The sequence below is a fragment of the Anomaloglossus baeobatrachus genome, chromosome 4, assembly GCF_048569485.1.
Source record: "Anomaloglossus baeobatrachus isolate aAnoBae1 chromosome 4, aAnoBae1.hap1, whole genome shotgun sequence".
Lineage (NCBI taxonomy): Eukaryota > Metazoa > Chordata > Amphibia > Anura > Aromobatidae > Anomaloglossus > Anomaloglossus baeobatrachus.
In genome coordinates this window covers 230757433-230773836 of record NC_134356.1, presented here as the reverse complement: position 1 = coordinate 230773836, position 16404 = coordinate 230757433, and the positions used below count along the sequence as shown (strand labels likewise).

At 38.8% G+C, this 16404-nt stretch overlaps 1 protein-coding gene across 1 annotated transcript in view; it reads right to left on the bottom strand.

The window, feature by feature from the left end:
* Positions 1-1077: 1077 nt before the first annotated feature.
* TXNRD1 (thioredoxin reductase 1) overlaps positions 1078-16404 on the bottom strand; it is a 168201-nt gene continuing 152874 nt past the window's right edge. Inside the window, exons 14-17 of the mRNA XM_075344732.1 lie at positions 15851-15958; positions 14610-14705; positions 7773-7907; positions 1078-2095 (exon numbers count right to left, since the gene is read on the bottom strand). Of these exons, the coding sequence (XP_075200847.1) occupies positions 2033-2095; positions 7773-7907; positions 14610-14705; positions 15851-15958 (402 nt within the window). The 3' untranslated portion in view covers positions 1078-2032. The remainder of the gene's footprint in view (positions 2096-7772; positions 7908-14609; positions 14706-15850; positions 15959-16404) is intronic.

Below are 16404 nucleotides of genomic sequence, written 5' to 3'. Positions count from 1 at the left end.
CTCCCTTCAATATGGTGCAGTCGTCCTGTCCCCTTTGCTGAAAAGCACCCTCAAAGTATGATGTTTCCACCTCCATGGTTCACGGTTCGGACGGTGTCCTTGAGGTTGTACTCATCTTTCATCTTCCTCCAAACACGGCGAGTGGAGTTGATAGCAAAAAGTTCTATTTTGGTCTCATCTGACCACATAACCTTCTCCCATGCCTCCTCTGAATCACCCAGGTAGTCATTGGCGAACTTCAAATGCACCTGAACATATGTTTGCATGAGCAAGAGGACCTTACATGCTGTGCAGGATTTTAATCCATTACGACATAGTGTGTTACTAATGGTAAGGTTTCAGACTGTGATCCCAGCTCTCTTCAGGTCATTGATCGGGTCCGCCTGTGTAGTTCTGGGTTGATTCCTGACCTTTCTCACAATCATCCTTTTCCTTCAAGGCAAGATTGTGCATGGAGTCCCAAACCGAGTAAGATGGACAGTCATCTTGTGTTTCTTCCATTTTCTAATAATTGCGCCAATAGTTGTTGCCTTCTCACCAAGCTGCTTGCCTATTGTCTTATAACCCACTCCACCAGCCTTGTGCAGGTCTAAAATCTTGCCCCTGGTATCCATAGACAGCTCTTCGGTCTTGGCCATGATGGAGAGGTTGAAGTATGATTGAGTGTGTGGACAGATGTCCTTTATACAGGTAACGAGTTCAAACAGGTGCAAATAATACAGGTAATGAGTGCAGAGTAGGAGGGCTTCTTAAAGAAAAAATATCAGGTCTGTGAGAGCCAGAATTTTTCCTGGTTGGTAGGTAATCAAATACTTATATCATGCAATAAAATGCTAATTAATTATTTAAAAATCATACAATGTGATTTTATGGATTTTTTTTATTCTGTCTGTCACAGATGAAGTGTACCTACGATAAAAATTACAGACCTCCCCATTCTTTGTAGGTGGAAACTTGCAAAATCGATAGTGTATCAAATACTTATTTTCCCCACTGTATATCAATTAGAAGATGAAAGGAAATGGCATATAATGCAATAAGTGCAGCAACTTTTCTCATTAGGTTTAATACATGTGCCCTAAGTAGTAGTTCAGACACTGCACCGAGCTACACAGGCGTATTTGTCATTGCTACAACGCATTGCATGAAATCATCTAATTTAGTTATTTTTTATTACTTTCCATAGGAGAGAGCTACATAGATGACATCAGTAGAGGTCAATTTCTTTTGGGGAATGTTTAATATTATCTATTAAAAAAATAAGTGGAAATAAATGGCTAAAAATATTACCATGTAGCCTCACCCTAGCCTACATATGACATAAGAGGTGGCGTTATTTACAGAGCTCATTTTAATATATCCTAAACGGACATTTTGATTTATTAGAAAGGTGTCCTTCTGAGGGATCAACCAAAAGTGAACGTCTACAAAGAGCATCTCTCAGATGCACAAAAGTCCATCATTCATTGATGTCAATGGGTGTCATGTAATACATCATTTTGCCTCTGGGGGCAGCATGGTATTTGTGGACTTTATGCTTGGTTTCTCTGAAGAATACAGCTGATCGCTTGAGATCAGTTTATTTTTGAGGAACCGATTTATCGGAATTGCATTGTCCAAAGCTAACAACCCCGCTAACCTTCTACTACTTACAACTTTTGTGAATATTTTTTAGTTGTGCTTCTATATAGATTATTTTTCTTTAAATGATGTTAAAATGTTCTGATACCACCTCTGAATATTTAGAGACTCATCCCTATTGTCCATAAACTAAGCTTGCAGTTCTTCAGTCACAGCCCACCAGGAATGGCTTTGGGTTGCAACATCACAAAAGCACCAAGAGTGCACTGCAGTAGTTTACGTCCAGTCACCTAGCTGTATTGTTCGCTGCCATTCTTAAAGCCAATGAGCTTCTTCTTCTCCGTTGGTGTTGATGTTCCTTATTCTTTTCTCTTGGCCTGTCTTCTGTCTCATACTTTAGCCCACTTGCTTTATAAGACAATGGCAACAGCAACAAACAGCGGGTTTAACCTCAGCATCCAGCCTGCATAATGTTTCCTCCAGACCGCTTCGTCACGCTTAGAGTGGTGAATATCTGAAAGGAAAGATGATGGAACCATTTAGAGCACTTCTCTGATTTTTTTTCCCAGCAAGGGTCTATGATTAGTCCTAAATGCAGCAATAAATACAAAAGTGAATATTTCTGGATAATTTTGTGTTTGCAATCAAAAGAAGGCATATTGCATGATTGGGAGAAATCACGTCGTGTTTCCTTTCTCACCGATCAAAGATGAATGACAATTACTGAAATGTCTCCAACAAGTGAATATGAAAGTCTCTACTCTGAGAGGAAAATGTCTTAAAGCATCAGTAATTGGAAGCTTATTTCCCTCTTCTGCCATGATGATAGAAGCATCTTTTATAACGATATATGGGAAATCTTGTTTAAAGGGAATCTGTCAGTAAGATCAACCCCCATTAACTGCATTTATGGGCATGCAGGTCTTTGAAAAAAAAAATTCATTAACACTTTCTATTACTACCATGCCTGTCAATCTCCAGCAATATGTGACCTGCCGGAAGCTCCATAGTTTGCTGGAGTGCACTGGAGGTCACAACTCAATGCAAATCTAGGAGAGCCTCGTTCTGGCCTCATGCTGACTCCCATAGAGTTGTATTGAGCGCTTGTGATGTAACTTCTGACTTCTGTCCAATCAGAGGTTGCAGTCACAGGATGGCACATTGAAACAGGAGTGGCACCGAAAAAGCATGAAAATGCTAGAGGGTGAGTATAATACAGAGGGCAAGGGGGCTTATATTTACAGCGCCACTCCAGTACTAAAAAAATGTACTTTGGCTACACAGAGTCTCAATACTGTTTGTCTGGAAATTATTCTCATTATATCTGCATGGAAATAGGGTTTTGTTGGCAATAGGTTCCCTTTATGATTCTTCTCTGATGGTTAGATATACTATCAATAGCTAAGGTCAGCTCTTCTAAAGCTAATGTAGCATGAAATGACTGCTCTTCTATAAATGTGGGAAGCTAGGAAGTGAGTTATATCAGATTTATCATGGAATCCCTTATAGTAGTCCCTGAGGCTGTCCAAAATATCAAGAGTATAGGTCACAAATCCTGTCCTATTATCCTGCAATGTATACAGTTGTATCCAAACGTGTTGGCACTCTTGAAATTGTTCAAGAAATTGAAGTTTTTCTCTCAGGAAATTATTGCAATTACACATGTTTTGTTATACACATGTTTATCTCCTTTGTGTGTCTTGGAACAACACACAGCAAATTGGACATAATTTCACACAAAAGTCCAAAATGGGCTGAACAAAATATTTGGTGCACCCTCTTTGGAACAAACTGCAATCAATCACTTCCTATAACCAGCTACAAGCTTCTTCCACCTCTCAACTGGAATTTTGGACCACTCTTTTCCAAACTACTCCAGATCTCTCATATTTGAAGGGTGTCATCTCCCAACAGCAATTTTAAGTTCTCTCCACAGGTGTTCAATGGGATTTTGATCCAAACTCATTGCTGCTATTTCAGAACTCTCCAGCACTTTGTTTCCATCCATTTCTTGTTGCTTCTTGAAGTACTGTATGTTTCGGGTCATAGTTTTGCTGGAAAAGCCATTATCTAGGATGCAAACCCAGCTTTCTGACACTGGGTACTACATTGTGCCCCAAATTGATAATCTTCAGATCTTATAATGCCTTGCACACAGTTAAGGCAGTCAGTGCCAGAGGCAGCAAAAACAACCCCGAAACATCATTGAACCTTCACCATATTTGACTGTAGGTACTGTGTTCTTTTCTATGTAGGCTTCATTCTGTAGAATGATGTGCTTTACCAAAAAGTTATATCTTGGTCTCATCTGTCCACAAGACTCTTTCCCATAAGGAGTTTGGCTTTCTCACATACATTTTGGCAAACTGCAGGCTAGCCTTTTTATGTCTTTGTGTCAGCAGTGGGGTCCTCCTGGGTCTCCTGCCATAGTGTTTAATTTCATTCAAATGTCTAAGTATAGTTCGCGCAGACAGTAAAGCACCCTGAGTCTGCAGGACAGCTGGTATTTCTTTGGAACTTGATTGGGACTGCTTATCCACCATCTGGAATATTCTGTGTTGCAACCTTTTATCAATATTTTTTTATTATCCAGTCGAGCGAGATTATCTACAGTGCAATGGGTTGTAAACTTCTAGATTATGTTACGAACCAAAGACAAAGGAATATTAAGAGCTCTAGAAACGGATTTGTAACCTGGAGATCGTTGATATTTTTCAACAATTTTGGTTCTCAAGTCCTCAGACAGTTATCTTCTCCTCTTTCTGTTCTCTATGTGTAGTGTGGCACACAGACCCACAATGCAAAGATTGAGATAACTTCTCCCCTTTTTTATCTGGTTTCAGGTATGCTTTTCCTATTACCCACACTTGTTTCTTGCCACAGGTAAGTTTGAAAGAGCATCCTATGCCTGAAACCAAGTTGTTTACCCACAATTTTGGAAAGGTGCTAACAATTTTCTCTGGCCCAATTTTGGAGTTTTGTGTGAAATTATGTCCAATTTGCCTTTTTTTTCTCTGTGTTTTTTTTTCTGTTGTTCCAATACATACAAAGGAAATAAACATATGTATAACAAAATCATGTGTAATTGCAATAATATTCTGGGAGAAACACTTCATTTTCTGAAACAATTTCAAGGGTGCCAACACTTTTGGTCATAACTGTAAATCCAGCATTCCAGCTGCTTCTAAGAAAACTGCCACTAAAGTGCAATGCATGAACCAGGCCCAAGAAGTGTTAAATGTTAATGTAAATTCTGACTGGGTTATACATCTGATATCTCTTTTCAAAAATGCTTTTCTGCAATGTGTCATGCTGCATGGTATTAACCGATAGGAATTGTCACAAAATAATTAGAGAAAATTGCAATGTGTCTGCCTGGGGTTGTTCAAAGGCCCTAATTAACTGTATCAAAGACGTCTTTTGTGGGAGCATCAATGCGCTGCTTTGACAAACACGATGTTGAGTTTTTCCGCCAAGCTTATTTGATGTGTTTTTATGTAAGTGTCCTCATGAGGCACATGGCAGCTTTTAGTATCTAAACAACTACATATGTGCTTCTGTGTCAGAACAACGACAGTGGCCGATTCCTTTCCCACAACAAATTGGTTTAAAATGGAACAACATTTAAAGACATCTATCCATATGCTTTTGTTTAAAAAGTTGTAAAATTCAGAATATAATTTATATATGGGAGCAGTATAATTCATCCAGGTGCTGAATAATATATATAAGCACACTTTGAGTTATCCAGATGCTAAACTATGTATGTGAGAACACTGTGAATGATCTAGTTAGTGATATATATAGCTAGATAGATACTATATGGGTGTACCATGTATCATACATATGGTAGTGACTAATGCATTGTATATATGGGTGCACTAGAATCATCCACGTAATCACTAACATATATGGGTACACTATGAATCAACTACATTGTCACTAATACACGTGCGTGAACTATGAATCATCCAGGTAGTCACTAATATTTATATATGGGTGCACTATGAATCATCCACGTAGTCACTAACATATATGGGTGCACTATGAATCATCCACGTACTCACTAACATATATGGGTGCACTCTGAATCATCCACGTAGTCACTAATATATGGGTGCAGTATGAATCATCCATGTAGTCACTAACATATATGGGTGCACTATGAATCATCCATGTAGTCACTAATATATGGGTGCAGTATGAATCATCCATGTAGTCACTAACATATATGGGTGCACTATGAATCATCCATGTAGTCACTAACATATATGGGTGCACTATGAATCATCCACGTAGTCACTAATATATGGGTGCACTATGAAATATCCACGTAGTCACTAATATATGGGTGCACTATGAAATATCCACGTAGTCACTATTTTATGGGTGCACTATGAATCATCCATGTAGTCACTAATATATGGGTGCAGTATGAATCATCCATGTAGTCACAAACATATATGGGTGCACTCTGAATCATCCACGTAGTCACTAATATATGGGTGCACTATGAATCATCCATGTAGTCACTAACATATATGGGTGCACTATGAATCATCCATGTAGACACTACTATATATGGGTGCACTATGAATCATACACGTAGTCACTAACATATGGATGCAGTATGAATCATCCACGTAGTCACTAACATATATGGCTGCACTATGAATTATCCATATAGTTACTAAAATATGGGTGCACTATGAATCATCCACGTAGTCACTAACATATATGGGTGCACTATGAATCATCCACGTAGTCACTAACATATATGGGTGCACTATGAATCATCCACGTAGTCACTAACATATGGGTGCACTATGAATCATCCACGTAGTCACCAACATATGGGTGCACTCTCAATCATCATAATATATATATATATATATATATATATATATACACACTGCCCAAATGTTACACCCTTCTGTCACACTGGGAGTACGGCTTTAACACTGTTGTAGCTCATAGTAATGCTGGGTTACATGGCTTGATATTTAGGCCTTTTTCTCTAAACTCTTAATATGGGTGGCGTTGATTGAGGCAATGGATAACTCTGACCTTGGAAGATTCTTAATGTTTAAGAGACATCATCCATAAGATCCATATATTTCTGAAATCAGTTTTCATTTTCCTGAAATTGGTCGCACTTTCTAATTTAGAATCTTTTTTTTCTAAGCACAGACTTTGCACTGACTTCTAATGAGACGAGTAACGGCTATAATTTCTAAGGTTTGTCCTGCTTGTCTTGGAAAAGAACATGCGCTGCAGTTCTATTTTAAGCTCTATCTTTATTGCTGGTTACTGTGATGTGACATGCATACCGAAATACAAATAAAAGTAGCAACCGCATTCAACAGCAGAGGGAATAGTAATTTCCGAATCATGTAGGAACTGTGGTTGGGTCTGCCGTAGCACCACAATATATGACAACACAACCAATCTGCAAGGAACTGTGCACATACAGAGAACGCTAACGGCTGAAGCACCGGTCCCGAATTAGTGTATTTACACACCAGAGCTACTTGTGGACTAAATCTAGAAATACAGATATCATTACCTCAATAATGGAGAAATGAACTATGGACCCGATTCCTTAAGACTGGCGTTTTATACCTCAGTCTTAATGAGGAGAGCACCAGCGTAAGATGAGCCAAATTCATGAACAGGCTTGTGCCTCTTTAATGAATTTGTTGATCTTTCAATTGTTGGGTGCCACTGCCAGAAGTATACTCCTGTCTAGGATCTGTTGTAATTTACATGACTTTTTTAACGTAAGTTATGATGAATTTATTGGGGGCACTTTGCAACACTCCAACCTACCCAAGCTCAGCATACTTTTGAATAAGTTGCCAGAGCTGGCGGAGACTGCCATAAAAATGCCAAAAGTTTCAACATTGTTTGCAAAACTCCTGAGTTGTGCAAATATTACGCAACACTTCAAGCAGTTTTACGTTAGAAAAGTAGTAAAAACTGCTTGATGATTAATGTGCTATACAAGGTATATGAAAAGTTAATATTTCTTTACTGTATAGCATGGTTGCTACTTTTATTTTTATTCAGTTTTTACATAAAATTTAAAACGTGGAAGCGTTTTTGGTTTTTGCATCTCTTATGTACAAACTGTACCTTCTAAACGGAGTCTCTTGACCGTCTAGATGAAATATCACATTTCCAGCACTTACCTCTGCACATACTGGATGTATTCCTATCGTATTGTCCAGTTGTTCTTTGTTGACACCACATTTTATGGCAACTGCAAATCCTTGTGTAATTTCTCCAGCATTCGGGGCAAGTAGATGGAAACCCACCACTCTTTCCTGTTGTAAAAATATAATTAAAAAAAAAGTAGAAATATCAGACAGACACAATAAATATAAGGTAATAATAATACTTTTAAATAATAAATTAATTAACAATTTCTTAAAATATCATAATAGGAGTCGGAGCTCAAGTCTACAGTTAGGTCATTCGCTTTCCCAATGTCTGATTTCAATCCAAATTGTATTATTTAACTTTAGGCAGTGGATTTGATGCAATGTATTAGAAAAATGTAGCTCCGACCACTGTAAAGGTATAGAAAGAAATTCATGAGAACAAAATGTGAGACATTCAGTACAAATTAAAGGGAACCAGTCAGATCCCTTATGCCATCCAACCCAGTAGCATTCACATTTGCACACTAAAGTTCCCTTCCTAACCACCCACGTATAACATCATGCTGTAAAATCAATGTGCAAAAAATACATTTATTACCTCCGTTTTTCATATACAAATTAGAGCCTTGACTAGTAAAAGGGGCATTGTGTCCTAAGACTAGTCAGCCCTCTTTCCATGCTATCACCCCCCTGTGAGCGTGATAACATGATTTCCGTGAGCCAGCGTCACTGCAGCGCCTGGAAATCTTGCGCACGCGCACGGCTCATTTCAGCAGCGTCCATGCGCCTCTCACTAGTTCTCGTCCCGGCTTCAGAGAGGCGCACTGCGTAAGATTGAAAAAACGCTTTTGCATCTCCGATCATGGGCAATGCACCTTTCTGAAGACGGGACAAGTATAAGTGAGAGGCGCATGGACACTGCTGAAATGAGCCGCTCTCTTGCGCAAGATTTCCAGGAGCATGCAGTGACGCTTGCTCATGGAAATCATGTTATCACACCCACAGGGGTGTGATAACATGGAAAGAGGGCAGACTAGTCTGGGGAAAAAAGACCTAATCGACTAGTCAAGGCCCTAATTTCCATATGAAAACTGAGATAATACATGGGGTTTTTTTACACATTGATTTTACAGAATGATCTCATACAGGGTTGGTTAGAAAGGGAATTTTGATGTGAAAATGTGATTTCTGCTGGCTTAGATGGCATAAGAGACTTAACATGTTCCCTTTAAGTGTTAATAAACATGGAATAGGCTTTTGCTTTAAAGTATAGGAAGAAAAATGACACTAGGCATAATGTTAACCTTCTAATATTTTAGAAAAAAAATAAAAATAAAAATAAAAAATGATATTGTGTCGCTTGAAACACACACATTTAGATAGAGGGGAATTATACTGCTGGGAATGATATTGAAATGTCAGCATTTTCTCCAAAAACCTCAATTAGTTTTCAGTGTGACAATTATTGCCATTTTGTGCTGATGGTACTAGATCACCGAGGAACAGTCAGTATGTGCAAAGCCTCCAATCTCTAAGGCAATCACTGCCCCGAACATGCGGCACATAAGTCAGCGTGTTTTATGAGGGTCAACAGCCTTCATCAGTCAGGTTAGGAGAATTGATGCTGTTCTCCTGCATTCAATTCATCATCTTTATGATTATGGCCTGTCACATTACCATAGGCAGCACAACACAGGTGAGTGGTGCAAGGTGACAGCCACCTTCCAAGGAGAATGGTAATTTGATTTCTTTTTTTTCTTGATTTAACTTAGAAATTCATCCCATGGATATCTGATGTGACACAAAACTAGAGGCTAGAAGTGACGGTGATGGATAAGTCATTTTATTATCCTCATCACAGCCTGTATTACTCCAGTACAGACTTTATTAAGTCTTATCAATTCTACACTTAAAAGTCATAACTTAGCCCAGTCCTTTATTATTTTAATACATGTGATGTGTCAGATCAGGGGAATAAGTAATAATTTCTGCTTATCATAAAACACCAGCACACGTATTAATGAAATCCTATGGAAGAGAATTTCGTTACAGCCTGACATATCTACCTTATGTACAAAAATTGCGGTTTTAAGGTAATTCTTATAACATAATTTAGTCATCATCAAGGGCAGATAGAATGAAATGTTAGCTGAGACGCTGAGAGAGAATGAATGGATGACAATGCAATCATCATCCTACAGGAAAGGCAATTAAATCCCCATAGACTGCACTAATTGCTTATACAATGGCTCTAGGTGCGTTCTTAAGGGTAGGTGCAAAGGTTAAGAATTTGCTGCAGACATTTTCTTAGCATAAAAAATGCCGTATAAAAACACATTTTGTGTGTGAATTTTTATGTGTTTTTTTCCCCCCCATTGATTAGAATTAGTGAAAAATGCTGCAAAAAGGTCGAAAGAATTACCGTATTTTTCGGATTATAAGACACACTTTTCCTCCCAAAAATTTGGAAGGAAAATGAGGGTTGCATTTTAGAATCCGAATGTAGCTTACCAGGGGGTGGTGGAGAATTGTGACAGGAGGTAGGGGCGATGCTGCGGGCTGCGGGTTAGGTGCTGCTGTGGGTTTTGTGCTGCTCTGTGCTGCTGCTGGCTGACGGTGGTGAGGCAGTGGACATCCTGTGAAGATGTCGGCGGTGCGGTCTTCAAATAATGGCGCCTGGAGTCGGTGCATGCGCAGATGGAGCTCTCAGCTAAAGATCTCATCTGCGCATGCGCTGCTTGCGGGACATTAATGTCCCAGCAGTGGTCTTAAGGAAAATGGCACTGGGAGCTGGCGCATGCACAGATGAGATCTCAGCTGGTCATTGAGCCGATAGCTCAATCTCTGAATATGCGCTGACTTCGGGCGCCATTTCTTTGAAGCCCGCACCGCAGACATCTTTAGAATGTCCCCTGCCTCACTACCTGCAGCACACAGCACAGAGCAGCACACAGCCTGCAGCACAAAGCAGTACACAGCCCACAGTGCCCACAGAACAGAGCAGCGCACAGCCTGCAGGACAAAGCAGCACACAGCCTGCAATGCCTGCAGCATTGCTTCTGCCTCCTGTCACCATTCTCCACCATTCTCACCCTCCGGTAAGCTACATTCCTGGATGTTTTCTCTGCCTCAAAGTGCCGCCGAGCATCTGCGATACTCGCTGCACCGCTCGCAGCATCTCCCTTCTCCACAACTGCCCTTGTCTCCTGTCACCCCTGCTCCACCGTCGCTGCCACCCCTCTCGTAAGACACCAATGGATTAGAAGATGGACCCCCTTTTTTTTACCTTTTATTTTGCTCTAAATTTGGGGTGTGTCTTATAAACATACTTATGAACATACCCATAGATGATTAGAGTATTACCATGCTTCTAATGGGGAGAAGTAAATACCTATTGTTCTGACTAATAAACATCTCTTACTGAGCTGTCCAAATGCTGAAAAACACAAAACAGAATGCACAAACAAACTGAACCCTTACCTAGGTAGTAAGGCAGAAATCCATGCATATACTGTATTGTGGAATACTATTTGCAACAAAAGTGATAACATAATCTTGGACTAAGATGTCTTCAGGGGCCCAACTACTCAACCCCTCAAGTATAAGCTACATACAAAACTTTTATAATAGTTTTTTGTTTTTTTTTATAATATATATATACTTTTTTTTATCACCGAGTGATTTTTATGTTGTTTGACTGGATTTGTCATTGAGCATACTAAACCTAATATTTATTTAGTTACATTAGTTAAATTTACAACTAACTATGTATGTCTGATGGACATTCTAAAAATTAGCCTTTTGATAGCAAACCCCCAGGCAAGAAACTTTGAATAAACCACTCATATAGAGTGGTTTATTCAAAGTTTCTTGCCTGGGGGTTTGCTATCAAAAGGCTAATTTTTAGAATTTACATCAGACATACAACGCTCTACTGGTTCTGTTAATCCTGCCTATACATTAACTTTAATGATATCTTTATCACTATAAATTTAATTTTTTATTGAAACGGTGTAGTCATTATTATTTCAAGGGCTTTTATAAAATTAATGAAACAAGTCTTGGTCAGAACATAACTTCTTAGGTTGATAAATTCACTTATACTTTTTTCAGGCTATTAATTTAATGAATATGAAAGGACAATTAATGTTGTTGCAACGTAATATAATACTAACCATGATTTAAGTTAGATTTTACAAATTTAAATGTAGATTTGTGGGAAAAAAAAGTTTTTATTGTATTATATAGACTTCTATTGGTGATAAAGAATTGCATGTTTACACAAGCCCACACACAGTGATGGGGACAGAACAATCACTAATACAATCATTCTGTCCTCATATACTGTAGTGTAATATTATTGGCAGCACATTCCCTGTTTACACTGGATGATACGCTGCCGATATCAATGATATTTTTTTATGACATAAATGATCTGATCACCTGAAAAAGCATGTTCGTTCTCTACTTGTGGAAATCAACCGTTAGGATATGTACACATGGCGTTTTTGAGGAGTCTTTAGAAGCAGGTATGCTCAAAAAAATGCCTTAAAGGTAGCTAAAAAAATGCTTGATATTTGTAGAGTCTAAGAGGCTTTAGAAGTGTCACACCGGGGATGAGGAACCGCTAGCGAGCGATGCAACAGAAAGAGTACACCAGGGAAACAATACAATAGATGGTCCTGGCATTAGGGAGGGGGAAGCGGGGTCACCTAGTAACACTCACCTGAGGCTAATCCCTACACTCCCTAACATCCCTAAACAGGTCGTTCCCCCTGTACACCGTCACATGCCTAGGCCCTTGCTGGCCTTGAACTCACCCTGACTAGGGTGAAGGCCAGCTAGCCACTATAATAAAACAACATGAGGAAGGTAAGACAAACAGGGGAAAGAACAACAACCAGTTCTCCCCACCCACTCAAGTAGGAAGCTTCTCAGCTGCAGCAGACACAACACCTCAGCTTCTCCAGAGCCTGGCTCCTTCAAAGTGGTCAGATACAGAATGCGGTATAGCCAGCATAGGCGAAAGTAAGGAGTGGGTTTATATAGCAGAAGGGCATTGCTGCAGCTGAGTTAAACATCTGCAAATCAATCTTAGCAAGATAGAAAAGGGACCTTAACCCCTTCAGCACCGAATTGAATTAAATACACTCCTACTCAGGATAAGCGATGAGCAGATCCTAAAATGGATCTGTATTCAACCAAAAGCTGAGACCGTCAGATCCCCGATCCCCCCGAGGTCTCAGCGGGGAAGCGACACACCCGATATAGTATGCTTACAGATTCAATTAATTAAAAAAGTTTGTGTTGCACATCCTTTAGGTTAGGAGAAGGCAACTACTTTTCAGACAGAAGAAAAGTGATTATGTGGTAAAATAAAACAAAACTTTTTCTTGCCTAGAAAATCCCCCAACTGCAGTCATCCCGCCAACAATGCACAAGTGACTGTTGCAGCCAATCTTGTGCCATACATTTAGGCTCCATAAATAAGGTTTAGGTTGTAAATAAATAGGTTTCTGATTGTAAGCATGTGCCAGTGTAAAAGTAAAGACACTAATTGGCTTGTATTAAAATTACTAGTAACTAAATGATTAGAGAAGCAAATCCTATAGTAGGGAATGGTGGCAGTAACCTATACTAATATCAGGGTTTAGATTAAATAAATGATTAAAGTAACATGTTAGTAAAGTATGCTGATAGCAAAATGACACCTTCTTGGATTTTGTATAACATACCCATATAGAAGGAACTGTTAAGTTCCCATTATTCCCAATTGCTGCATAAGATTAACTTTTGTGATTGATAATAACATGTAAGGTAAGTATAGCGCACTGATCTGTTAGTAGGCAACCTAGTAGGAGGTCGCACCCCGATGCGCGTTTCACCCTGCTTCTTCAGGGACATGCAGGATTTATGAGTATGGATTTAACCCTTTTCCTAATATACCTCCCCTTGACTAATAGCTGTATTGGACATTATACCTTATATTAAGCACTTTTACTAAATCGTCAACTGATACATAGACTCATTGGTACTGTGCTGTGCACATACTGATAGGTTACTTAATCCTTATTTAGCTTTTTATAACTGCACCACTCACTTTATAATTGCCATCCTTTATTGAATGGTCATATGTATGTGCTCCTCATTCACAGTGATTAGTATGTGACATCACACAGGTGAGATGTAACTTATGTTACCATTCTCACACATTTGATGTTTGAACTCCATTTTTTTTACTTTTTTGAAAATACCGGGAATTCCATTAAGTAATTTTGTACAAGTAAATTGATACAAAGTATACATGTATTATCTTTTCATCACATAATTATTTCTTTATGCAATAAGCACTTTTTTCAGCCATTTCCATTTTAATACAGTGCTTGAGATCTCTCATTTGACCCATTGAGTCCAGTCTTCACCTGTTTTGAATTATTAGAATTCTTGTTTTTCTTCAGGTAGACGCCATCTCGTGCAAAAACTGTCTGCTGTACCTGGCACTTTATTGTGTTATTTGACTACTCTAATTTTATGTCATTATATCTTACACATCTGTATATTGAGCCCACTATGTTTATCATCATAAGGCAATCTCTGTATTTCTGGACCTCCTATTTATGTGCTGTCTATGATTACCGATGAGTCATTGAACTTTATTTGTTTATCCAGCCTTGCCGAATCATCTGTATTTATGTTGTAGCACCTCTTTGTCCCATTTTCTATGTTTTTAATGATATTTTCTTGAATAAAAACTTTACAATTTTAAATAAGTCTCAATTATCTTTTCGGTAATTTTTTGTCGAAATGTATACATTGCTAGGCCTTGATATTGGTTAATGATGACTTCTGTAGTATATCACTTACATTATCTTTTATGTTGCAGATGACCTTTGCGTAACACTTGTTGTTGTCTCTTGCTGGAACCGTCCACTCCAAAGGCCAGAAATAACTGTGGTAAACCTAAAAAAAATCATAAACTTTGGATGAAGGAAAACTATATAAAACCCAAAAACTGTGTAGGGTACATGTAATAAGTGAGTTATATTTCCTGAATTCTGTAGCAGTGTACATTGTAGCAGCACCAGAGTTGTAATATTAAATGTTAATATTTAAAGGGAACCTGTCACCAGATTTTTGAGGTATAAACCAAAATTAGCACTTTGTAGAATGCAGCACTGGCGCTGCTTAACGGTGAATGTTATCCCCTGTTTCCCCCTGTACACCGCTCAAATACCTTTTGTAAATCTTTGGGTTCAGTTCGATTGGCGTCCTTGGTTGTGGCTCCTGTCCCTCCCCTCCTTGCTGATTGCCATCCTTTTGTGATGATTGATATGAATGACACTTCCTGCACCATCCACGTCGTCAGGCAAAATCTCAAGTCTGCCCAAAGACATTGCCGGTTTGCACAAGCGTACTTAGCTCTGCTCTGCTACGGGAAGAGCCGAATACATAGGTGTGTATGCACGGACAAGTATAGTCTCTGCCCAGGCACGGTTTTTGCCTGGGTATGTGTATGATGCAGCAGATGTCATCCACGTCAATCATCACAGGAGGACGGCGATCAGCGCAGAGAGGAAAGACAGGAGCCACAGCCAAGGACGCCCAACGGACTGGACCCAAACATTTACATATAGTGCGGTAGATTTTCAAAAGGTATTTGTGGGGTGTACAAGGGGAGTCAGGGGTGCTTAAGGTGCCAGTTTTGGTTTATACCTCAAAAATCTGGTGACTGGTTCCCTTTAACAATTCCAGGAAAAACTAACTGAGCCTATGTAACATTAACATTATTTTGGAGTCACTTTATTTTCACATATGAAAACAAAGCATTAATGCATTTATGTTCAGCCTAATGCAAAAACGGCATCCAATGCTGCTTCTGATCCCTTTATGTGGCAGAAAGGAAGAGTAGGACCCAGTATAATAAGATTGCCATGACGTGGCTACTGGGCAGGTATGGAAATTGCCATTTTGATATGCAAAACATCTCAAAATTGTATTCTGTCTTGTTTGGTAGTTGAAAGCTTTGGCATTTCAGTGTGTGGCTGTAACTCGTTTTGCTATTATATATATAAATACATATATAATATCTGGATGTGATTTCTTACCTCAATATTATCCTCTCCATACTTGGATATGGCATTTTCCTCAGATAAACCACAGGCTCCATATTCCAGGGGTGTAAATACTGTTGTTGGAACATTTATATAGTCACACTGGGTATGAGAAGAATTGCTTGCATTAATAACAAGCTCAAATTATAAAGGCACAATGATTTTGCTTTTCTGCTAAGAGGTGGGTAGAAAACTAATTACTACCAGAATTACAAAACATAGATATCTAACCTTCCACACATTATATACAGTAGTTTTCAATATCTTCACACTAAATTAAATGTTTTTAGGACTTATCTACAAAATTCATTGGATTCCAACTAGTAAGGAGCTTAGTATATTCTGAGGCTCAAAGCAACTTCTAATCACCTAAAGACTAGAGCACAATGATCCCCATCATTTAACTCTTTTGAAATTGTAATTTGTGAAAGAAGTTAAAAATCTTAAAGGGAATCTGTCAGCATGCTTTTGCTATGCAATCTGAGGACAGCAAGGTGTATGGGTTAAAACACTGAATTTAGCTATATGTCTCTTATCAGGCTGTGTGC